Source organism: Peromyscus maniculatus, chromosome 19, assembly GCF_049852395.1.
Source record: "Peromyscus maniculatus bairdii isolate BWxNUB_F1_BW_parent chromosome 19, HU_Pman_BW_mat_3.1, whole genome shotgun sequence".
Lineage (NCBI taxonomy): Eukaryota > Metazoa > Chordata > Mammalia > Rodentia > Cricetidae > Peromyscus > Peromyscus maniculatus.
The window spans coordinates 14,918,558-14,944,434 of record NC_134870.1 but is presented as its reverse complement, the minus strand read 5'-3'; the positions used below and the strand labels follow the sequence as shown (position 1 = coordinate 14,944,434).

Below are 25,877 nucleotides of genomic sequence, written 5' to 3'. Positions count from 1 at the left end.
CTCCAACAAGGATACACCCACTCCAACAAGGACACACCTACTCCAACAAGGACACACCTACTCCAACAAGGACACACCTACTCCAACAAGGACACACCTACTCCAACAAGGATACACCCACTCCAACAAGGACACACCCACTCCAACAAGGACACACCCACTCCAACAAGGACACACCTACTCCAACAAGGACACACCTACTCACTCCAACAAGGATACACCCACTCCAACAAGGACACACCTACTCCAACAAGGACACACCTACTCCAACAAGGACACACCTACTCCAACAAGGACACACCTACTCCAACAAGGATACACCCACTCCAACAAGGACACACCCACTCCAACAAGGACACACCTACTCCAACAAGGACACACCTACTCCAACAAGGCCACACCCATTCCAATAAGGCCACACTTCCTAATAGTGCCACTCCCTATGGGCCAAGCATTCAAACACATGAGTTTATGGGGGCCACTCATATTCAAAACACCACACCCATGTTGCAGTGTTGCCCTTTAATGGCCGGATACTATTCCACTGAAAATGTAAAACTGTTCATCCACTACCAAACATAATGCTTCCTCTCTAGGCTGTGCTAAAGGATGCTGTGTAGGTGTGGCTACATAGAGTTCCTTTAACACATTGGTAGTGTTTGCTCCAATTATTCTATCCATCCATTGTACTTTTTGTGTATTTAAAGCTAAGTTGCCCACCTCAGTAAAACTCCCCTAAATATAGGGCTAGCAAGATGGCTTCTCTGGAAAAGGCACATGACACCATGACACCAGGCCTAATCACCAGAGTCTGACCCCAGACCCATATGGTAGAGGGGGATCCTTCAGAAGGTTGTCCTCTGAACTCCATTCACATGCTCACACATGCACACACGCACATGCACAAGTATAATGAAATGTTTTGATTTCCCTAACTACTAGTCTATACATCAATGACTAGTGTTCAAGTATTTGCTTTTTCAGCATTATTTTAAAAGGCCGAAAGAATTGGTAGTATGGCCCGAAAAGTGTTTATAAGGAGCTGGCCATGGTGGCTCACACCTGAAATCCCAGCAGTTGAGAGGCAGAGACACGTGCAGAGCTGGAGAGACAGCTCTAGGGTTAGAAGCATGTACTAACCTTGCAGAGGACCTGTGATCCATTCCCAGCACCATGGGCAGCTCACAGCTACCTGTAACTCGAGCTCCAGGGGGATCCAACACCTCTGGTCTCCTTGTTCATCTGCATTCACTTGCATATACCCCCACACAGACATAGACACATAACTAAAAATAAAATCTATTTTTTTAAGACACATGCAGTGCTGGAGATGGCTCAGTAATTAAGAACACTGGCTGGACCTCCATTCCTTTGGGAACTTGACCAAACCTTAGTGTGGACTCTCCCAGCCCCCCCTTCTAGCCCACTCTTATTCCTTTGTGTCAGAGGCCAGAAACACTCTCTATATGGACCCCCCCCCAGATGTGGTGATATTGTGTTCCCCAAAATATTGTGCACCCTAATAAACTTTTCTGGGGTCAGAGGACAGAACAGCCACTAGATGCAGAGGCCAGAAAATGGTGGCACACATGCCTTTAATCCTAGCATTCCAGAGGCAGAGATCCATCCAGATCTCTGTGAGTTCAAGGCCACACTGGAAACAGCCAGGCATGGTAACTCATGCCTTTAATCCCAGGAAGTGATGGCAGAAAGCAGAAAGGTATTTAAGGCGTGAGGACAAGAAAGTAGAGCTGGTTAAACTTTTAGGCTTTTGCGCAACAGTTCAGCTGAGATTCATTCTGGATGAGGACTCAGAGGCTTCCAGTCTGAGGAAACAGGATCAGCTGAGGAATTGGCAAGGTGAGGTGACTGTGGCTTGTTCTGCTTCTCTGATCTTCCAGCATTCACCCCAATAACTGGCCTTGGGTTTGTTTTTATTAATAAGACCCTCTAACAATTCGTGTTACACCCAGTGACTATACAGGGCAAGGACTCACGTTAGGTGATCCATACCATCCTTCCTGTCCCGCATTACAGTCTTTCCATTCTTACCCTCAGCAGAGTAACAATGTGCTTACAGGTGCCCCTCCTCCCACGTGAACTACATTCACCGGAGACTCCAGCTCTTGGTACAGACCCAGAATCCCCCTACCCATTCCATCCCTGTCTCTGCAGATCACTTTGTCTTACCACACCCTACGTACAGGAGCCTCGCCTCTTACCACACTTCTCACCCTGCCTCTGGTGTGGACAGCATCCCCTTGGCTCTTTCCCACATGCCCTCTCAGATTTTTCTCCTAGCACATCTCTGTTCCTCTATGCCACCCACTGACCTGCATGTAGGAGCACTCTCTACCAAGCAACTCACAGCAATCACACTTTCCTAAGGTCCAGAGAGGGCAACAGAAACCAAGGAATGGGAACACACACCAAACAAACACAAGACCAGATATCAAAACCTAGAACCCCTCAAATTAGCCAAACTTCAGACACCTAGACACCAAAACAAAAGCACAAACATTGACAGTCAAGACCGTACACCTCCACCAGAATTCAGTACCCACTACAGCAGGCCCTGAGAAATGCACTGTAGCTGAATCACAAGATAAGGACTTCAAAATAGCCTTTATGAATATGTTCAAGGACCCGAAAGAGGATACAAATAAATCCCTTAGTGAACTTCATGAAAACACAAACCATGGACCAAAATAATGAACACAATTCACAAAGTACAAGTAATAGAAATAGAATCACTAAACAAAACACAAACTGAAATAAAATTGGAAATGAAAAATTCAGGAAATCAAAATCCTTAAAGGTAAGCCTCATCAACAGAGTGCAAGACATTAAAAAGAGTCTCTGGCATGGCAAATAAGGTACTACATAGTCATCAAAGGAAAAATATACCGAGAATATAGCACAATTCTAAGCATTTATGCACCAAACACAAGGATACCCAAACTCATAAATGAAACACTAATACATCTAAAATCACATATTGGACCTCACACAGTGAAAGTGGATGAATTCAACACTCCACTCATGCCAATAGACAAGTCTTCCAGGAAAAAACTAAGCAGAGAAATGCTGGAGTTAAATAATATCATAAATCAAATGGACCTAGCAAATATTCACAGAAGATTTTACCCAAACATAAAAGATTATACCTTCTAATCAGCAGCTCATGGAACTTTCTCCAAAACTGACCATATACTTAAACACAAAACAAGTCTCAACAAATACAAGAAAATTGAAATAGCACCCTGCATCCTATCTGACCAGCATGGGTTAAAGCTGGATATCATCAACAACAGAGACAACAGAAGGCTTACAAACTCGTGGAAACTGAACAACTCACCATTGAATAAAAAAAAAAAAAATGGGTCAAGACAAACTAAAAGGGAAATTAAAAACATCTTAGAACTGAATAAAAACAAAAATAAAACATATCTAAACCTATGACACAGTGAAGTTAGTTCTAAGAAGCAAGTTCATAGAACAAAGTGCCTACATTAAAAAAAAAATGGATGGATCTCGTATTAGTAGCTTAACAGCACACCTGAACGCACTAGACTAAGAAGAAGAAATAACACCCCAAATGAGCAGATGGTGAGAAATAATCAAACTCAGCACTGAAATCTATAAAATGGAAAAGAGAAAAACAATACAAAAAAATCAATGAAATGAAGTTGGTTCCTTGAGAAAAATCAGTAAGATTGATAAACTCTTAGCCAAATTAACTGAAAGATAGAGAGAAGACTCAATGAAATTAGAGATGGGAGGAGGAACAACACACAGGCACTGAGGAAATCCAGAGAATCATAAGCCCACACTCCACCAAACTGGAAACCTAGAAGAAATGGATACATGTCTTGATAGGTACCACCTACCAAAGTTAAGTCAAGATCAGATAATCAATTTAAACAGACCCGCAACCCCTAGTTAAGCAGAAGCAGTAATTAAAAGTCTCCCTCCCCCCCCCCGCCCCCCCCAAAAAAGCCCAGGGCCAGATGGATTCATTGCAGAATTCTATCAGACCTTCAGTGAAGAATTAACACCAATACTCTTCAAATTTTTCTACAAAATAGAAACTTTAGGAACACTGCCTAATTTGTTTTACAAAGCCACAATTATTCTGATACATAAACCACACAAAGACCTAACAAAGAAAATTACAGACCAATATCCCTTTTGAACAAAGGCAAAAATCCTCAATAAAATACTTACAAGCCAAGTCCAAGAACACATCAAAAAGATTACCATGATCAAATAGGATTTATCACAGAGATACAGGGATGGTTCAATATTGGTAAATCAATAAACATAATCTACCACATAAACAAAATGAAAGACAAAAAAACACGAGATCATCTCATTAGATGTAGAAAAGGTCTTTGATAAAATTCAGCATCCCTTCATCGTAAAAGTCCTGATGAGTCAGGTATCATGGTTCACACCTTTAATGCCAGCACTCAGGAGGCAAAAGCAAGCAGAGTTCTGAGTTTGAGGCCAGCCTGGTCTACATAGAGAGTTCCAGGACAGCCAGAGCTACACAGAGAAACCCTGCCTCAAAAAAACCATACATACAAAAATAAGGCCCGGAGAGCCAGAGATATAAGGGATATACCTCAAAATAATAGAGACTATATACAGTAAGCTCACAGCCAACATCAACCTAAATGGAGAGAAACTCAAAGCATTTCCACTAAAATCAGAAACAAGAAAAGGATGTCCACTCTACATACCCATTCAATATAATCTTAAAGTCTTAGCTAGAGCCATAAGACAACTGAAGGAGATCAAGAGGACACAAATAAGAAAGGAAAAAGTCAAAGTACCTTTATTTGCAGGTGACATATTTTATGTATGAGACCCTTATAACTCCACCAGGAAGCTTCTACATCTGAAAAACACATTCAGCAAAGTAACTGGATACAAGATTAATACACAAAAATCAATAGTTTTCCTGTACACAAATGACAGACTGAGGAAAAAATCAGGGAAACAATACTTTTCATAATAGCCTCAAAAACTATCTTGGGATAGCTCTAACTAAGCAAGAGAAGGACTTGTATAATAAAAACTTTAAGACATTGAGGAAGAAATTTGAAGAAGACATCCAAAGATGGAAAGATGTCCCATACTCATGGATCAGTAGGATTAATATAGCAAAAATGGCCAGTCTACCAGAAGCAATCTACGGTTCAGTGCAATCCCCATCAAAATTCCAATGCAATTCTTCACAGAAATTGGAAGGACAATTTCTAATTTCAGCTTCATACAAACAAACAAAACAGGATAGCTAAAACAATCGTGAAAAAAAAAAATTCTGGAGGCATCCCTGATTTCAGGTTTTACTACAGAGCAATAGTAATAAAAACAGCATGATATTAACATAACCTGTAAGCAAGCCCCAATTAAATGCTTTCCTTTTTAAAAGTTGCTGTGGTCATGGTGTCTCTTCACCACAATAGGACACTGACAAAGACACCTGACACAATTGGACTGATGCACATATGAATTCACAGAGACTATGACAGCATGCACAGGGCCTGTAGAGGTTCAAGCCAGTTGGGGTCCCATTGCTGAGAGTGGACACTAGCTCCTATCCCTAACAAATAGGCTGTCAGTCTCTGTTGTTTGAATCTCAACGGTCTTATAATAAAAAACCCAGAGCCAGATATCAGGGTGAAAGCTGAAAGATCAGAGAAGCAGAGCAGCAAGCCACTAGTTCTTACCTCTACGAAATCCTCAGCCTAAAGAGAGTGAGTTCCTGTTTCCTCATGCCTTACTTTTCTCTGCCCAGACATTACTTCCTGAGATTAAAGGCTTGTGTGGTTCCCAGTACTGAGATTAAAGGTGTGTGCAAACACTGTCTGGCTCTGTTTCCAGTGTGGCCTTGAGCTCACAAAGATTCAGATGGATCTCTGCCTCTGAGTGAAAGGATTAAGGATGTGTGCTACCACTGCCTGACCTCTATATCTAATCTAGTGGCTGGCTCTGTCCTCTGATCCTCAGGCAAGTTTATTAGGGTACACAATATATCACCACAAATCTCCAATTGGCATCTGCTTGCAATGGAAGAATTAGTTTTCTCCAAAGAAGCCTCACTGGATACATTCAGCACACTTGAGAGCCCAGCATTAGATGGCCAACACAAAATGAACTTAATGGTATAAATTTGTAGACTTTACCCAGCAGGGCTGCATCAGGGGATGATTTGACCACCGGTGTGGTTGCCAGGGGTTTGGAAGGGTCTACACTTGGCTGTACTTTGATCTGGCAAGGGGGAGGTCTTTTGCCCCCGCCCCTTGGCATTGTTATAAAAAGCCCTTTTGAAGAGGCAGAAGGGGTTGTTGGGTATTGACCCAGGTCCTCCTGAAGCAATCCTGAGTTTCTGTCTTTCTCTTCTTCACTATCTATCTAAAAGTTTCTTACCCCTCTCTCCTCTTCATAGAAACCCTTTAAAGGGTGGGAGCTGCCCTCTCACAGATGGCGCCAGAACTAGGGACTTGGGTGCAGAGGAAGTGAGAGTAGAGAACACCGGGGGAGCAGCTGGGCATGTCTGGTTTTGTATTAAGATTGAGGCGGTGGTATTTTATTTTTCAGGAGCAAAATCTGTATATAGAAAAGTTAGGCTGCAGCAATATCTCTCTGTGTCTAGGTTTCTCTCTTTCTCAGTCTCTATCTACTAAATTAGATCTAAAAATGGTAGTATAAGTAAGTTATAGAAGTTTTGTGAAGTTTAGTTTGAGAAGTGTAGGATTAGGTACATTAGGGTAGAATAGCCTTTAGATATACAGATATTGTGTAGGCTTAAAAGGGAGGAGCTTAGGGTAAGAGCAGATTTTTCTGGAGCAGGACCTGGGGCGCACAGGGCAGCATCCAGGACTGGGCAGACACTGCAGGCCTGGCAGTCCGAAAATGAAGGGTAGTTTCAGAAACAGCCAGCTTCAAAGGCCCCCACCGCAAACGGCAGCAGCCAGGCATCAGCAGCTGAAACCCTCAGGGCATCAGTGCTATCAGGGCATCTTCTGCTATGGTACAGGACAAAAGCAAAATTAATTAAGGGACTATTCTATTACTAATCTCAACTCTTTGATTCTATTCTGATTCTTTAAACTTTTCTCAAAGTATAAATTTTATATCAAAATTTACAAGATTAATATATATATATATATATACATTTTAAACTTTGTTAAGATATGAATGGTCACATAGAGTACTAACTAATTCTAGAAAAAAGGCTAGCTGCATATATATGTTTTTGTGTTCGAGTCTCTTATCAGTTTTCTGCAGGAAATCATGGCCAGGCCTAACATCAACTGAAGTCTCCAGAAAGAAGATGGGGCCCCACAACAACAACAATTCCACGTGGACAATAATAATATCATTAAGCTGACAAACATCATCCACAGATCAGCTTTGAACTACAAGGATAAAGAAAACTTCGCCCATACCCAGCAGGAAGCAATTTTAAGAATACGACGCCCACATTCCCAAAGAGGTGGTGTGGGGCAGACATGTCAGCTCCTGGCAGTACCAATCTACTTTAGAGAAAATATGGGCATTGAAGAAACTGCATATGGAGTCAACTTTCATTCTGGCAAAAGTTAGCCACTGGACAACAAAGTATCCTCGAATCAACAGGACAAAATGGACAGACAGATCACGAAACAAGGGACTACTGATTCTTGCCAAAACAAGTGTGGTTATGGCTTTATCAAAAGGCATCTTCTGAGGCCAGGACAATATGGCCCCATCCCTGAAGTGGCCTTCGCATCCGGAAAAGGTACGGTGCCCTTTTCTTCGAAGGCAGCTTAACAGGCAGAGGGCCGATGGATTCTGTTGTACAATGGAACAGCAGCTGAAAGCTCATGCCTCTCAAAAGTAGACTGGCATTTAATAGAGGGATGTGGAGAAGAAGGGGATGCTGAGATGAAGCCATATATACACAGCCAAGAAGAATGGACAGCTGAATTAAAAAACTGTCAACAATTTCCAGAATTTAAAATCCTGAATCATGACAGGACACTAGTGGAATTCAGGTGTTTCTGGTACGTGGACTGCTCTCACCCAATGTGAGGTTGAACTGTTGACCTTGTGTACATCCTACTTCACAAATGAGTCTGTCAGATACACTAAGCCTATAGGCTGAAGATGATGCCCCAACACTGCGGAGAAACCTCAGGTGACTGCCCAGGCAGCTGGCTGTTTCTGTCAACTCACAAAATTTTTTGGAAGTTGCTTGCATGCACTTCCTGTTTTTATTTTTGTTAGCTAATATTATTCCCTTCTTGGGTCTCTGAGGGAGTTGAAGATTAGTTAGTTATGGTTGAAGATTAGTTAGTTATAGTTGAACATTAATTAGGATAGAAAGTACATTAGATACATCTTGGAATTACCAAAATAGGATAGATAATGGAATTATTTTCTCTGATTTGTCAAATACCTGTTTAGGTATTTATTACTTGTATATATTGTATATAGTTATTGTACTTTTGTATATAGTTTTTCTTTTGTTAGTTATAACCTTTTGCTTTCTTTTTCTTTTTATTAAAATAGAAAAGGGGAAATGTGGTGATAATCTAATTGTACTGAATTATTATTTTGATTGTATGTTAATAAATAAAGTTGTCTGGGAGTCAGAGCTATTAGAGCCATAGCAAGAGTGTGGCGGTGGTGGCACACGCCTTTAATCCCATAGATATCTGTGTGTTCAGGGTCAGAGCTATTAGAGCCATAGTAAGAGTGTGGCGGTGGTGGCACACGCCTTTAATCCCATAAGATCTCTGTGTGTTCAGGGATACAGCCAGCATTGGAGACATATGCCTTTAAGACCTAGGGGGCTGTACATTCAGACAGTGACGAGGCAGTCATGTGTTTGGGTTTACAACCAATGAGAAGGCAGAACAACATACTTTAAAAATACGAACCGACAGGAAGTAGGTCTCTTTTCGCGAAGCTGGGACAGCAGGAGGAAGGGTGAGATTTTAGCTCTGAGCTCTGACTTCTCGGCTTTCTCTTTTACATTGTTTCTGTGTTTCTTATTTAATAAGACGGTTGGTTACATCTACATCTGGCAGTCGCCAGAGCCAGTGCAGACAGCAGGATTCCGTCTGCTTTCCACCTAGAAGGAGCTGCAGAGGAGAGCACAGTCAGCCAGCTGGAGAGACATGGCTTGAGGCTAGGCTTGGCAAGCAGTGGTGAACAGCGGAGACTGTGGAGATGAGACTGCTTCTCTGGGCAGAGAAGTGGGGTCAGCGGCTGGACGAGCAGCTGAGATGCGTTGGAGCCCAGAGAACTGCTGGGGTGAGGCAGAGAAGCTGGAACCTAGGCCAGCCCAAGCTCCCAGAGACAGAGTGAAGCGGAGCCTTGCGACCGGTTGCGTTTGGCCATGCATACAAGGCAGAGCATGGTACGCAAGGATCACTGGGAGAGCAAGTAATAAAGCCATGACCGGCAGTGGCTGTGTTTTCTCCCAAACCCGAGGTGCTGAACAAGGGGCTCCCAAATGGGACCCGAGGAAGCCCCAGCACATAGCAGCTAAATTTCCTAGGGGACCCAGGAGGGCTCCTTGAGAAGTAGCTTGTAGCAGCAGGGAGGCATTCAACTATGCAGCAAGGTGGCTGAGAGCCCTCAGGGCCTCAGGACTGGGATTGTAAAAGCCAAAATGGAAAGAAAGCCAGCAGCTAAAGTCACTGAGTTTCTGTTTGTTGACTGTAAGAAAGTCTGTTTTGAAAGGACTCTGCCCTAGCCAGCTAGCAGCTTTTGTCCTGGAGCAGTTTTCGCCTAGGGGAAAGCTAACTGAAAGTGTCTCTGTGGCTGAGACTGAAAGTTTCAGAGACCCTTGTTTGAACTAGAATTGCTAACTACAAAAAGGTTTTGGTTATGGGTTCAGTGGAACATTAAGACTGGTATCAAAACTTACTTTTTGAACTCTTCAGACTTCAAGAAATAGGATGGACAGGAGTGATTCAATTGCAGTGGTACAATTTTGACTTTACCTACACATATATTCTATCAACTGTGATGACTTATGAATTATTTTGTGTATGAAAATACGCTTTATTAACTGTGGTGATTCACGAATTGTTTTGTGTTAAAAGTGAAAGTGTTTAAATGGAGAAGTTTGGGTTTTTTTCCTAACCAGGCTCAAGATGAAGCTTTAAAAAATTATAAAGAAAAGAAAAATTATAAAGGGGGAGTTAATTTCCTCAGTCTCTTTAATTTTTAAAAAAATATTTTCTTGTCCCTTGAGTGGACTGATGTTAACTTGTGTTAATGTACCTGATGTTTGGTATAGTTCTATTAAGAAATTGTTTTTGGATGTTTGCTAAAGTCTATAAGATGTATATAGTTCTGTTAAGAGATTGCTTTTGGATGTTTGCTGAAAGTCTATGAAGTGTAGAGTTTGCTTTTGGATCTAAGTTTGTAAGAATTGTAAATATGTATAGTCATATTCATGCTAGAATTGTGTTAACCTGTTGATATTGATGAACCATGGTTTGGTAAAGCTAAGGGAGTCTTTAGGTTTGATGCCGTTGCATCAGGAGTTTACTAATTTATTTGATGCGGTTGTATCAGGTGTGGGGCGTTTACCCACCACCCCCACAGTTCCCTAGAGTTTTCTTGAGTGTGAGCAGCAGGAAATATTAGATAGAAGGATGTATTGCCGAGAATCTTGCGGAGATAAACAGATAGAAAATAAAGGATAGCCTCGAGAGGGCCTGGAACCTTTTCCAACGGGCCCCGACTGTCTCTGCCCCAGGGTTTTTATAGAGACGCCAAGGGGTGGAGCAAAAGACCTCCTCCCCCCAGCACAGTCAAGTGCAGACCATCTCAGACACCTGCACTCAGGCTCGTGGTCCTAATCACCCTCTATGCGGACCTGCTGGGTAAAGCCACGAGGAACCCAAGAACGGGCTCCCACAATCAGGAGTTGGTTGATTTAAAAAAGGGCTTGGTACAGCTAAGACTGCTATAGACATCTTAGATCCATTCAAAAAGGGCATTCCATCTTGGTCATCTTCTACCCCTTTACTGGGAGATGTGGCAGCCCTATGGAGCAGGAGTATTGCTGTGGTATATTTGCAAGTTCTTAATGAAAAAGCTGATTCAGAGCCACATAGAGTTAAACTCTGTATTCCCACTTGAGATTTGTATTATTAAGAAGGGGGAATCTGTGGAGGCCCAAATTACTCAGGGTCAGAGAATCTGAGCTTGCTGTACCCAGCAGGGGCTGCATAAATGGATGATTTGACCACAGGCATGGTTACCAGGTGTTTGGAAGGTTCTACACTTGGCTGTACCATGTGCTTTGATCTAGCAAGGGGGAGGTCTTTTGCCCTGCCCCTTGCTTGGCACTGTTACAAAAAGCCCCTTTGGACTTCCAGCCCAGTAGATGTGGCTGCCATGGCGTGTAATGTGCTGTGCCCCCTCTACCAGCTGGGTGGCCCCCAGCTCTGTGTATTCTGAACCAACTTCATCCAGCTGGTGTGGCCTGGTACTGCCCAGTCTGAAGACACTGTGCAATTCTGGATCCCCATGGAGATGACCAGGGTGGACCTCCAGAATTCCCTGGAGCAAATTTACAACATTCCTGTGGCTGCAGTGCGCACATGGGTGCAGCATGGCTCCAACAGGAGGAGAAACTACAAGAATGTAAGGATCAAGAAGCCAGACTACAAAGTGGCCTACGTGTGCAGCTGGCCCATGGGCAGACCTTCACCTTCCCAGATATTACCCTCCCCTCCCCCGAGAAAGAGCCCAGTCCCCGGGTGCCCTGGTATCCCTTCTTGGTTTGGCCTATGACCTGTGATAACGGGGCTGGGCCCCAGACCTAGTGAGCACAGTGGTTCTGACAAACCCAAATAAAAATCCTTTGTGGAAGGGGGGGGGGGGGGGGCTTTTGAAGAGGCAGAAGGTCCTCCTGAAGTTATCTTTCTAAAAGTTTCTTAACCTTCTCTCCTCCTCATAGGAACCCTTTAAAAGGTGGGAGCTGGCCTCCCACACCTGAGTGTAGCACATTAGTCCCTCTGTTGTTACAGCAGTCTAAATTCACTAGTAGCTCAATGTGTTCCATCATTATGAAGACGGGCTAGATTCAATGAACCAGAAAGCCTGTACAATTAATAAGGACCCCTATATGATCAGGACACCATCAGCAACAGACCAACTCCCTGCTCCAACTACTGTGTGGACATGAGGTCTTTTGCCATGAGGACTCTAAGGTCATAGTTACTGAGTACAGAAATAAAAGGCTTCCCAAGTGCTGGGATTCCTGTTGTGAATCACCATGCCCACTCTTATGTGTGCCTTGAGGACCACACTACCCATTCCATGGGCTTTTCAAAATGGCACCGAAAAATAAAAAAACTGAACTCTCACTGTTGTGCATGAAGCTGGCCCAGAAAGACACTTCAAAGAGTTTAAAGACTCCAGGAAGGCATCGATACAAAACATGGTATTGATGATATTGAAGTTGTGTGCTCAAGCAACTATCCAGCTGGGCCACAGGGCTTCTGAAGCTTGAGGGTGTTTCAGTCACCTGGAGATGGTTGAAGCAGATTTCCTCTCTGGGCCTAACATCCCTGGAACTGATACCAGTGGATGTGGATGTATGGTGCAGAGGTGGGGTGGGGAGGGAGAGGTGAGGGCGGAGGTCACAGTATGACAGGAGTGCTGTCAAGATTGGGACTGGTGTTCCTTGGAATTTGTTTCAAATATAGTCTCAGGCTCCCAACTTCCAACAAATGCAAAACTCTAGGATCAGGACCAGTTATCAGTTTATAAGTAACTGTTGAAGTGATGCTCATGCTGTGGTGAGTCCCAGCCTTGCAGCCATCTGCAGACCCACATCTTCCCCAAACCTCTCCAAAGCTCGCACTATTACTGGCCTTCCACATCCCAATGTTTCCAGGTCCTCCTTCCCCTCTGCAGTCTCCCTGAGGACGCACATCCTCACTCTCATGACATCAGCTGTCATCTAAACTCAGATCGTTTATTGTCCAGCCCCTAATTTATCTGCATCTGGAAATGATACTTGAAGCTTTTATTTTTTTTAAAGATTTATTTATTATGTATACAGTGTTCTGCCTACATGTATGCCTGCAGGCCAGAAGAGGGTGCTAGATCTCATTATAGGTGGTTGTGAGCCACCATGTGGTTGCTAGGAATTGAACTCAGGACCTCTGGAAGAGCAGCCAGTGCTCTTAACCGCTGAGCCATCTCTCCAGCCCCATTTGAAGCTTTTAAAAGAAGAATCTCAATGCTCTTCTTTAAGGGAAGGAAGGAAATGGCTGAACCCAAGCTTACAATCGCCAGCCAAGTTCTGGAATACTTGGCAGCTGGTAGGAAGAAGTAAAGACAGCACGCTGTGTGGTGTGCTCATTTAGAATGTAAAAATAAAAATTGAACACTCTGGGCTTCTCTGTTATTTCCTCTATCCTCAGCCTCTGAAGAAAGTGATAAATAAGAAAGTATCTCAAAGAAGGTGCTTTGCACACAGTCTGAGTGTAGACTCCAGAAGTCCACCTGCTGGAAGCTTACTGTCTAGTGTGGTGATGTTGACAGTAGGGGAACCTATAAGAGTCAGCGTCTAGTGACTGGTGATCAGGACTTTAAGAGGGAGTGCCTTCTCATGAGAGGGTTTTAAGCAAAGTGGTACCTCCCCTCAAACTCCCATCATGTGATCTCCCTGCTCCAGACACATTCCCCACTACTGTCATCCCACCACAAGGCCCTCACCAGAACCAAGCAGATGCCAGGGCCATGCTCTTGAACTCCCAGAACCCTGTTTTTTTCTATGCTGAGTTCCTATCCGCTAGCATTTTGTATAACACCAAACAGACACGAGAGAGCTAAAGACCCAACATAATGCAAAATCAGACAAACAGAGCCACGAAGAACAAATGTTCTCAATTGGAACACACAGAGGTACATCTAATCGTCTCTAAAGCATGCATAAGGGTTCTGGGGTTTACAGATGTACTATAACAAGGGAGAGCATCCAGAGCCTTCATAGGATAGTGGAGGGACTGAGACCCAGATGGGGAAACTCATTCAACCATGAAGGTGAAGAAAGGGGATCGATTCACACAATGGACATTTTAGGACGCATCAGGGATGGCGGAGTGCCCCCGGTTTGTGAAGTCTGCCAGCACACATCTGTGAACCTTGAAAATCTTCACAGTGTGATCTTCGCCACAGCTTGCAAACTGCAACCACTCAGTGCTCTCTCTCCGCTGAGTGTTCCTCCTGCTGCAGTTCTTCCAGGCCAGCCTTCTGACACCAAGCGTGTGACTTTGGCTGCAACCAAGACAGAGAAATCATAAGGTCGGCACAAGCCATGACTGCAGAATACCCCACTGGAAGTGCGCTTGCACAATGATGTAACCAGGGGGCCCGTACAGCCATGGGTCTTGGAGAAAGTACAGTACTTTCCGTGTCAAACTTGTCAACACACGCTCAAAATGAATGAAGTCCAGGGCAGCGGGGCAGCAGGCAAGAATGAAGTGCAAGTCTGAAGAAAGGGGATTGACAAACCAGCCTGAGTGCGTACAAGCCTTATGGTATAGGAGATAAGGTATATGGTATATGGTATAAGGTCTTTTCACTGAGACAGAGCACACAAGCAGGATTCAGCCCAGGCAAGCTCGGTGAACTGGAGTTTATTGGGCTTACTCAAAAGAGCTTGGGAGATGGATGGGCAACTACACACCTGTCAACTGTTCACCTTATATAATTTCCGAGTGAGGGCCTCCCGAGGCTCCCTTGAAGGTCTGGTGCCCCCATACAAGGCATGCTAACAGGCCTGCTCTGCTTTAGCACAGGGAATCACGTCCAACCCAGCGATGTTAGATGTCACAGCTTACAAAAAACAGCCACAAGATGGTGCTGCTGTGTGCAATGTTTTCTGAGAACTTTCTAGAGGAAATGCTTCCATGTTATACAGACTATGACTTCACTGAACTCAGTGAGAGCCAATCTTTCTGTAAGGAGGAATCTGATTGCTAAAGTGGCCATGAGTCACTTGGACACACTAATTAAAATGGTAGATTTACTGTGAATATCAAGCTCTATAAATATGGGTGCTGAGTTTTAAAAAGGCAAAGACTCCTGAACAACACTAAAAAACACTGTTACTGGTTTTTCTCATATCACAAGTTACCAAGGGTTGGGACACAGTCTTGAAAGAGAAGCTCCAAAAGCAGTGCTCATGACAGCAACATCACAGAGGCCAACCACTAACAGCATTCCTTAAATACGTTTCTCTCATCCCATTAATGGTGGTCAATCGAATATACGCTGAAGGACAGAACTTGTTTACTTAAAATGATGTTTTTTTTTTTTTTTGGTTCGTTTTATTAAATCTAACAACACAACACATTTAAAAGATAGAGACCTGGAGAAATGCTCAGTATGCAAATGGGATCACCTGAATTTAAATCCACAGGACCCATTTAAAAAGCCAGAGTAACTACATACTCCTGTAACCCCGTGTGTGGAGTGTAGACAGGAAGACTGCTGGCCCCCAGCCTAGCTCCAGACTCAATGAGAGACCCTACTTCAAGTGACTATGACAGAGAGAACTAGAACAGGACACCTGATATCCTCTTCAGGCCTCTGCACATGTACAGGGAGATGGTAGCATGCTAGAACACACACACACACACACACACACACACACACACACACACACACACACACATACACACACACAGAAATGCACAACACAGAGGACCAGGCAGGTGCTCATCTCAACACGCAAGAGGATGGTTATAAGTTCAAGTCCAGGATGGGCTATACATCAAGTTCTAGGCCAAGCAGACCTATACAGTAAGACTCTCAAAAAGACAAACAGATACACAGACACAGACAGACAGACACACACACACACACACACACACACACACACACACACACACACACACACCCCACATGAAGAGTGGGAAGGAGAGAAGAGGGAAGATAAAAAGAGATCTGGAGAACTGAGGATGTAGCTCAGTGGTAAAGTACTTTCCTAACATGTTTAAGGCCTTGGGTTGAATTCCCAGCACCACAAAATTTATCAGTTAATTACAAGACATGGCCCTTAGGAAGCCAATCTAAAAGTCCTGCTTGTATTTCTGTGAATGCATCACCAGCAAAAAGTTAAAATTTAGTAATCAGAACATCAGCTATCCAAATAACACAATGTACTAAATCCAGAACTACTTTCATGTTACAAACCCTGTCATTACTTGAGCAAAGAAAGAAATTGCCAAATGAAAACCCTGAACTCTGCACATCTTCCCAAGCTAACTGGCTTCCTGCTCTGAGGCCACGATAGCAGTCTGAGTACCCAGCCAGGGGCAGAGCTCCGTGTACAGACAAGACTGAAGGAAGGGAAGGAAAGGGGAGGGCAAGAGCAGGAATGGACAGTCAGATGGAAGATGGACTGTCAGATGGAAGATGGACTGTCATGGCTGCTTCCTTTTGTAGCAAGCTGAGCACAAGCTACTTCAACTGCAATAACAAGGCAGACACATATTTGAATAGTTACAGTGAGCACTAACAGACAAGCTCCTCCAGAAGACATGGATGTGCAAGGCCTGCTCTCTCTAATCTCACCCTCACCATGACACTGCGTTTAGAAAAGTATTTGAAATTCTCTTTAGACAGTCGAGACTGGAAAGACTGAAAAGCCCAAGCAAATGAGAGACAGATATCCATGACTTACTGAAAGCTTAGGCATTTAAAAACAATGAACAAGTGCTAAAAGGCAGATTACAATGACCTCTGCTGGGACTGGGGATGTAGCTTAGCTGGAAGAACGCTTTGTCTCAGTGTACGAAGCCCTAGGTTCCATCCCAGGACCACACTGACAAATGGGTGTGATGGTGCAGGCCTGTGAGCCCAGGACGCAGGAGATGGAAGCGGGCCAGGGACAAGAGACCCTGTCTTGGAAAGCAAAGAAGAGGAAGGAGGGAGGAGAGGGAAGGTGAGGCAGTCACGGATAATGTCTGTAAAAGCAGTGTGACAGAAACCAGAAATCTAGTTGAGAAAGCCAAAACCTGATTCCAGCATACTAGCAAACATCATGTTAGGAGATACTATTTGGCTGTTAAGTACCAGAGACAGAGATTTCTGTCCCTCTCCATGAAAAATAGCCAAAAAATTTGCCATCAAAAACACCCCTGTTCCTATCTAATCAGATGGAAGCAAAGTAGGAAGAAATACCTTGAAGTTGTTTCTACACACTGGATCCAGTCATTGACTTCTTGATTGGACTTCTTCCAGGAGAATAAACAAATCTTCCCACTCTCTAATCCGACTGCAACCACGTATCTGTTTTCAAGGGAGGGAGAACACAGGTTGGTTCAGTATGAATTGCCCTGATCTCCACCTGCTCAAGTCCTTCACAGTATCTCAATCATCCACACTGCTTCTGCTCTATCTATCCCCAGCCTCCTCTCTGCAGAGGATGCGCGAAGGTCCACTTGTCCTTAGCTTTCAAAGCCCACAAGCTGGTGTTTTCCCAGCAGGCTGCACCGACTCTGGTCTCCTAGGCTGCTTCTGACAAAGAAAGCAAGGCCACAGTGCACAGTCTGGAAGAAGGACCTTCACTCCTATGCCCATCTGACCACTAATCATGGAATTCTAAGATTTAAAATATCTTTTTTTGTTTTGGTTTTCCGAGACAGGGTTTCTCTGTGTAGCCCTGACTGTCCTGGAATTTGCTTTGGAGACCAGGCTGGCCTCAAACTCAGAGATCCCCCCTTCTCTCCTCCCAAGTGCTGGGATTAAAGGCGTGCGCCACCGCTGCTGCAGCCACCGTCGCCGCCACCGCCACCGTCCGGCTGATGCAGACATCCTTACCAGAAGCATAAACACTTTGAAAGCAGCAGCAATGCTGAAGGGGGTCCACAAACCTAAATCAAAACTGAGATGCTACTGAGAAACGGAATCTGAAGAAACTGACCTCTGGGTTGGGTTCAGCACAGGGCAGACACTGACAGCTGTCACAGAACTGCCCACATCCAGGATAGAGGAGCAGGGGCCAATGCTGTGCTCCACCAGGTCATCGCTAGAGTTACACTCACCCCAGACGACCACCTACAATACAAACCACACTGTGAAGCTTTCTTTGCACGGTCTCTAGTGGTGCATTCAAATTCCAGTAGATGATGAAAACTATCTGCCCTGATTTTTTTGTGCATCACAAAGAAGTCACAGTGTGGCAGACACAGGTTGAGATCTCAGCTACAGAAGTGTATCCAAAGATCCTAAGTGTGATCTAGTACGTTCTGTAACACCCTAATATTCCAATGCGGTAAAATCCACCCGTCGTGTCCTGGCTACAGATGCCACCCTCAGAACTTGCAATAGGTTTGTGGAGAAGAAGCCAGTCTCCTCTTCTACGCTACCTAATGCTCAGTCAACTTGGCTGTCAGGAGGACAGGACTTGGACAGTACTCTGCTGCTCGGGGAGCCTAGGGCTCGAGGCTGTCTGACTGGCCACAAAGAAATGGAGAAGGAAATAAATGGACAAGCTGCAAACGCAGAACCAAAGCATGATTCTGAACAGAGGCTTTGGGAAGCCGCAGCAGTGTAGTTGGTCTGTTTTAGTCACACTATCCCCGAGAGCTAGGCAGAAGAGCCTGCTTCCTCAGCACCCAGCAGGGGATCCATGCTCAACACCAGGAAGGGAACAGCCAGCCAGTCTGTCCAGTGAGAACCACCGCCGGCAGGCCCCCACTTACACGTTTAACCTGGGTGTCACCAGGCCCAAGCTAGCACTGTTTCAGTTATCTGGAGTGTTCTCACTAGAAAGGGAAGAAACACTACACCATTCTACCAGCCCTGGACTAGGAAACTCAGAAAAGATGTTTCAAAGAACAGGAAGCCAGAGGGAGAAGCAGGAGCTGGGGGCAGTCGTCAGGCAACAGGGGAAGGGTGGGTTCAAACACAGGGCTGACTAACTTATCCTGAGTCTTTCAAGCTTCTGCCATGTTCTACCCCTCGTCTGTCACTGAATTGAAAGATCATAACCTTTACTGCTAGAAAGTGGGAGTCAGGGAGATGGCTGAGTCTTTAAAGGCTTGCCACACAAACACGAGAGCCTGTGTTTGATTTCCAGTGTCTGTATTAAAAACAAAAACAAAAACAAAACCAACAAATCCCAAGCAAGGTGCTGTACCCGAACCCAGCACGGATGCGGTGGACCGCATCGATGGAGCTGGCTCAGCAGCCACAGGGAAAGTGAGAAAGCTCACTCTCACCAGAGCACCGATGAGAAAGAAGACAGGGGTGGCGTCTCCAGCCCTCTGCGCTCCTGGGTTCTCACTCTTAACGAAGAGCTGCTTCACTGTCTGATCACAGTAACTGACCAAAAGGTCTCTCCTCATGTGTCAGAGAAATAAATACATTTGTGGAGTTAACAAGGAAAACCCTTTCAATGTACACATATAATGGGGAAGCCGTGACTAACTTGTAAACATATCAGAAAGGCAGAATAATGTGCTTTTAAACAGAACTACAAAAACATTTTACATTTTAAGAAGTATTATTTTATCTTTTATTGAAAAAAAATTTACCTTTTTGTCTCGACTTCCAGTGAAGAAAAACTTGCTATCAGGACTCCAGTCACAAGACCAGATGATTCTACTGTGCACAGAAGTGATTTTATTGGTGAATGCGAAGAGGCTGAAAAATGGGTCTGGGGAAAAGAACAAACACATACATTACACCCAATCAGGACAAGCAGCTCCTCTTCTAACCTACAGCAAGGTCTGACTGACTGCCAACATGAACTCCTGGGCCACTTCACCCAGTCTGCACTCACCCAAGCTGCACTCACCCAGTTTGCACTCACCCAGTCTGCACTCACGCATGCTGCACTCACCCAGTCTGCACTCACCCAGGCTGCACTCACCCAGTCTGCACTCATCCAGTCTGCACTCACCCAGGCTGCACTCACCCAGTCTGCACTCACCCAGGCTGCACTCACCCAGGCTGCACTCATGCATGCTGCACTCACCCAGTCTGCACTCACCCAGGCTGCACTCACCCAGGCTGCACTCATGCATGCTGCACTCACTCTACAGCAAACACCAAAAACCCACCCCTCACCACAAGGCCATGTGCACAAGGCTCATGTTGCCTCCTTACTCTCTGGTGACTGACTAACAAAAATCTTTCAGGCATTCAACTACAGGCTAATTTATGATTCGAAAAGAAGTCTGGGGTGATTTAACTGTACTCCAGAAGTAACCAGATTTGCATATTAAGAGGAAGATACTGCAAAGAGAGAAGCGAAGACTTTTTTTTTTTCCATTAATATTTAAGCAGAAGGCCTAACAGTAACCTTTATATGGAACATGTAACTGCTTGTGAAGAGAGAAGAGGATAGATTTATCAATTCATAATCCAAGAAGATATAACAAATGAACACCTGCATCATTTATAGTGTACTTCAACTTTGTCTTTTGTGTTTCTTTCTAACATTGTTTAGGGTGTGTGTGTCCATGTGTGCACATGCATACACAAGTGCTTGTCAGAGAACAGTTTGTAGAGTTTGTCTCTCTCTTCCACATGTGTATTCCAGTGACTAAACTTGGTCCTCAGGCTTGGTGGCAAGTGGCTTTACCTGCTGAGCCATCTCAGAGGTCCAGCACTTCAACTTTTCAAATGAAATGCTGTAAGTTAGGAATTCACTAGTGATACCACAGGAAAACAAATGCTCCGAACTTACAGTGGCTTTAATCCCGACAAATCAATCATGAACTGAAAATACTGTTATGTCAAAAATGCAACTAATACACCCAGTCTACTGAACATCACAGCTCACACAAGACGGCTGTGGAATAGTGTCTTTCGACATGACAGCGGTGGGTCCACTACCCACATCACACACTCAGGAGATCAAGATTCAAACTCTGAAATACAGTCTGCACCATGGGCCTATCACTTTCACATCACCCCAAGGAATGATCTGTCTGTCCCCCTACCTCAAACACACACAAATAAGTAATAAAAGAATAAATCTTAAAAGAAAAGGGGAAGAAAAAGCTTAAGTGAAATCTGACAAGGAAAGCCGAGCGCTCCCCAAGTCCCTAAGAGCACTGAACCCTCCCAGCCAGGAGGCTGTCTCCACCCTGTTACCTTTCTCTTGATCTCACAGCTGCTAAATGTGGACAAAATGGACGTGACAGCTTTACTGATAACCTGTGCCACACAGGCTGCTTTACCGAACTCAGGTGAGGTCACACTCTGCCTCTTCCACAAAGACCAGGTTCGATCTCTGGAAACAGCCAGTAAGAACTTGTCATCAGGTGAGAAGGCCATCTGTGTGACAGTCAAGGTGTGGTAAACAAGACTCTGCAACTGTTTCCAAGACGTTGTGTTCCAAAGAAGGATAGCTGCATGTTCCTTCTGAGCTGCCTGCAGGACAAGAGGTGGCACAGTGACACATAGAAGCAGAAACAAATCAAAGAACACAATAAAGTAGTGTGGTGTTTCTGTGGGTCTATTTAATGGACTTATCTATGTATCGCCACAAAAGCCTCTAGAAAGCTCCTGGGAAGTAACACACAACCACAAAGACTAGGTTCTAGGGAAAAGTAGAGGAAAGTGCAATTTAAAATAGGATTCATTAGGGACCCTTTGTAATGAGAATGTTAGAACTTTTTACAACAAGTCGTGTGTATTAACTGCATGGTAACAATTTAGAAGCCTCTACTCTGGTGTGTGGTGATATATTGTGTCCCTCAATATATTGTGCACCCTAATAAAGCTTATTTGAGGATCAGAGGAAAAAGCCAGCCACTATAGCAAACATAGAAGTCAGGCAATGGTAGCACACACCTTTAATCCTAGCATTCGGGAGGGAGAGATTCATTCAGATCTCTGTGGGTTTAAGGCCACACTGGGAACAGAGCCAGGCGTGGTGGCACATGCCTTAAATTCTAACACCAGTTAACCATAAAGGTCTGGAGGTCTGTACAGACAGACAGGAAGTGACAGAGCTGGGTAGAAAGAGGAAGTGATGTAGCTGAGCGGGGAGAGGAAGTGAGATGGCAGGGACAGAAAAGCATATAGGCGTGGGTATACAGGACGTAGGTCTCTTTGGAGGCTGAGGGCTGGTAAGGTGAGGTTGGCTGTGGCTTGTCCTATTCCTCTGATCTCTCAGTTTTAACCCCAATATCTGGCTCCAGGTTTTTTTATTTATAAGACCGTTTAGCAATTTGTCTTACACTGGTGAACAAGGAGTCAGTATCACTGGAAAGAGGGTCACTCCATAATGTCAAATAAGTAGACTAATGAAGAGGACATCACTATAACTGTTTACAAACAAACCTACCAAAGGAGCTTCAAAACACATAAAGTACGAATTCAAAGAAAAAGGTAAATATACCCTAAGTATAGTCAGAAATCTCTAACTCTACTCCAGAAAGCTGAGAACATAACAATCATAACATCACCCTCAACTAACCAGTGACTAACAGTCACAGATACGCTATCAACAGAACAAACACTCTTTTCAACTGAACGTGAGAGTTTACCAAGGTCAGATTTCAAAGGGTTCAAGTCATAATGTGAAACTACAGTGAAACAAAAATAAAAAGCACCAATAGAAAAAATACCTAGAAAACATTTTATTTATAGAAACTAAACAATACATTAAAAATAGCTAAGAGGTCAAAGGTGATCAAAAGGTTGCAGAGTATTTTTATCTGAAGTAAAATCTGTGGAATGAATGCCTTCTTCTGGCAGAGCCAGTTCCTGGGCTCTGGGACAGAAGAGAGATGCAGACCAACCCAGGTGCCCCGTGTTGCACGACAGAAGGACACACAGACACAGACAGGAAGCGCTGGGAAGAGAGGTGCTGCCAGCAGGAAGAATCCGAAGATGGCACCCGTGGTGGTTTGCACGAGATGCCCCTCAGTCTGGGCGTGTGACTACTTGGCCTTCAGCGACTGGGGAGGCTTAGGAAGTATGGCCTTCCTGGAGGAAGTTCTGAGTTTTCAAAAGACTCCCCCCATTTCTCTGCTTCCAGTTACAGTCTGATACGTGAACTCTCAACTCTTAGCTGTTCCACCAGCATGCCTACCTGCTGACACACTTCCCACAACGACAGACTCTGACGCTCTGGAACGGAAGCCCACATAAACCCTTCCTTCTATAGTTGCCTTGGTCATACTTTTTATCACAGCAATAGAGAAAACAGCATCACTGGTGATTCTGCAGCTACTGAAATGATGCTAAGGGATAAATGGATAACTTAAACAGCCTTATTCAGCACCTATTAAAGCATTCACACACAGTGTAGTGGTTGGAATGAGAATGGCCCCCACAGGCTCATAGATTTGAATGGGTCACCAGGGATGGCACTATCTGAAAGGACTAGGAGATGTGGCCTTGCTGGAGGAAGTGTATTACTGGGGGAGGACTTTGAAGTTTCAGAAGCCCAAGCCAGTCCCAGTGTCTTTCTTTTCCTGCTGCTTGTGGATCCAGATGCAGAACTCCAAGCTTCTCCACCAACACCATATCTGCCTGCGTGCTGCCAAGCTCCCTGCCACGATGAAAATGGCCTGACTAACCCTCTGAAACTGTAAGCTAGACTCAATTAAATGCTTTCTTTTGTAAGAGCTGACTTGGTCATAGAACACAACTAAGACACATAGTTAAAAACCTTCCCACAAAAAATACCTCCATCAGTTGTCTATCTAGAAAATCTATGAAGGTTTTATAAAAATTTTGTGGGGGGAGCTGGACAGATGGCTCAGTGGTCAAACACACTGGCTGCTCTTCTGATTCCATTCCCATCACCCACACAACGGCTCACAACTGCTTCTAACTCCAGAACCAAGAGATCCAGTGTCTTCTTTTGGCCATCACAGGCATGCATGTATGTAGTACACAGACATACTTTCACGTAAACATTCATATACATAAAATAAAAAATAAAGTAAAATCTTAAAAAAAAAAAAAAACTAAGTAGTTTTATAAGCTACTCAAGAAAGCTGTAGAAAAGGGCATACTTCTATGAGGCTCAAATTGCTCATGCCTCAAAACCAAAGAAAACTATATAGGTTTGCTGCTGTTGCTTGTTTGGAGTTTTCCGAGACAGGGTCTCATGTAGCCCAGGCTGGCTTCAAATCCCTTACAGATACAGCTGAAGCTGACCTTGGGTTCCTCATCTTACTGTCTCTACCCCTCAAGTGCAGAGATTACAGCTGTATACCATCATTTCCGGCTTTAAATTTTTTTTAACGTATATTAATTTCTCAAGTATGTGTGTATGTATAGAGGGAGGGAGTCATTATGGAGGTCAGAAGACAACTTACAAGAGTTGGTTCTCTCCTTCTACCATGTGGAATCTAGGGATCAAACTCAGACCTGATGGTGCCTTTACCTACTGAGCATGACAGCAGTACGTGATAACGTTCTTAACAAACTTGTATCAAATTGAGTTGAATAATATACAAAAGGAAAATATGTGGGTGTGGCTCTAGGAATACCAAAAAAAAAAAAGAAAGAAAGAAAAGAAAAGAAACCCAAAAAAATTAAAAATCATACGGATGTGCCAGAGTACAAGTCTCTGTACTTGAGAAGCAGAGACAGGAGGATCTCTGTGAGTTCAAGACCAACCTGCTATACAAAGTGAATTTCCTTGTCTCAAAAAAATATACAAAATATATGGGAAAATGGTATAGCTCACAAAATGTGTGTGAGACCGGACACCAAAAACTACAGACTTTCCAGATACTCTGATGTGAACAGTAGAGAAAAATGGATGAGGTGTACAGATACTTTAGACAGTGATCACTATTTTTCCTTAAATCTAAAATTATAAGATTTTTAAAAGACCATCCTAGAAGAAATTAAAGACTTACATAAAAGAAGGATATTATTCAGATATTGTTAAAAATTCTCCTCAAACTGATCTACAGATTCACTGCCATCCCCATTAAAGAGACTGAGAATACTTCAAGCTGATTCTAAAATTACACAATAAATAAAATAAAATAATAAAAGAATAAAGTTGGAAGACAATTACTTTCCTATCTTAAAGATGTTTTATAAAAATAACAGTTGGCAGGAGGAGCTCACAAGGCCGTACCCCTCCTAGGAGCTAAGGCCTCAAACGGCTGACGAGGAATTTTCTTTTCTTTCTTTCAAGGTGAACAGGATGTGACATTTACCAGTGAACATGACTGGAAGGTGGCGGCAGGCTCTGCACAGCAGTGGATCTCAGCAGTGCAGGGCCAGCCCTTGTCCATTACCCCACAGCCATCAGAGATGAGCCATGTCCCAGCTACATCTTCCCAATCATCTGCATCAAACTTATGGAAGCTCCAGTTCTTTGCAGCATTGATCTGCTGGCAGCCTGGGAACTTGAACTTGGCCCTGCACCAGGTCTCAATCCATGTTCTTTACTCTGCAACTTGGTGTAGATAGACAAGACCTGGCCAATATGACCCCTGGCCACTGTGCTCTGGAACTTCTCAAAGGCACCCTCACACCTGCCTGGAGCCGGGACTGGGGACAATATGAGATCCCAAACATGCACATATACACTAGCAAACTGTCTCCAAGGTCCCTTACACAACACAAGCAACAGGCTACACGCTCCCAAGGAGGGTGCTATTGCAGCCCTTGCATACTTCTGTGAGGAAAAAACCTGGTCCACTTAACTGCCTACAGAGGACATTTTCTTCAGTGATGTAAGGTCATATGCATAATGTTTTAGTGTGTGCATACGGATCAGCACCCCAAACTCAAACTATTCAAGGATCAACGTTAAGAATAAATGAGTAGCTACAATAGATTTAAAATATAATCACATGTTTTTAAAGAAAGATGAGGAAAAGAGAATGTCAAGCTATGGT

The 25,877-nt window shown here is 44.0% G+C and overlaps 1 protein-coding gene and 2 pseudogenes across 2 annotated transcripts in view; 1 reads left to right on the top strand and 2 right to left on the bottom strand.

Moving 5' to 3' along the window:
• Positions 1-11,445: 11,445 nt before the first annotated feature.
• On the top strand, positions 11,446-11,894 carry LOC143269531 (large ribosomal subunit protein uL23m pseudogene; annotated as a pseudogene).
• A 2,007-nt stretch (positions 11,895-13,901) lies between these two features.
• Elp2 (elongator acetyltransferase complex subunit 2) overlaps positions 13,902-25,877 on the bottom strand; it is a 37,245-nt gene continuing 25,269 nt past the window's right edge. For both annotated transcript variants that reach the window (XM_042264224.2, XM_076554836.1), the window contains exons 18-22: positions 21,234-21,426; positions 19,581-19,702; positions 17,966-18,099; positions 17,224-17,331; positions 13,902-14,310 (exon numbers count right to left, since the gene is read on the bottom strand). In XM_042264224.2, the coding sequence (XP_042120158.1) occupies positions 14,112-14,310; positions 17,224-17,331; positions 17,966-18,099; positions 19,581-19,702; positions 21,234-21,426 (756 nt within the window). In that variant the 3' untranslated portion in view covers positions 13,902-14,111. The remainder of the gene's footprint in view (positions 14,311-17,223; positions 17,332-17,965; positions 18,100-19,580; positions 19,703-21,233; positions 21,427-25,877) is intronic.
• LOC121824221 (small nucleolar RNA SNORA70) lies at positions 25,572-25,692 on the bottom strand (annotated as a pseudogene).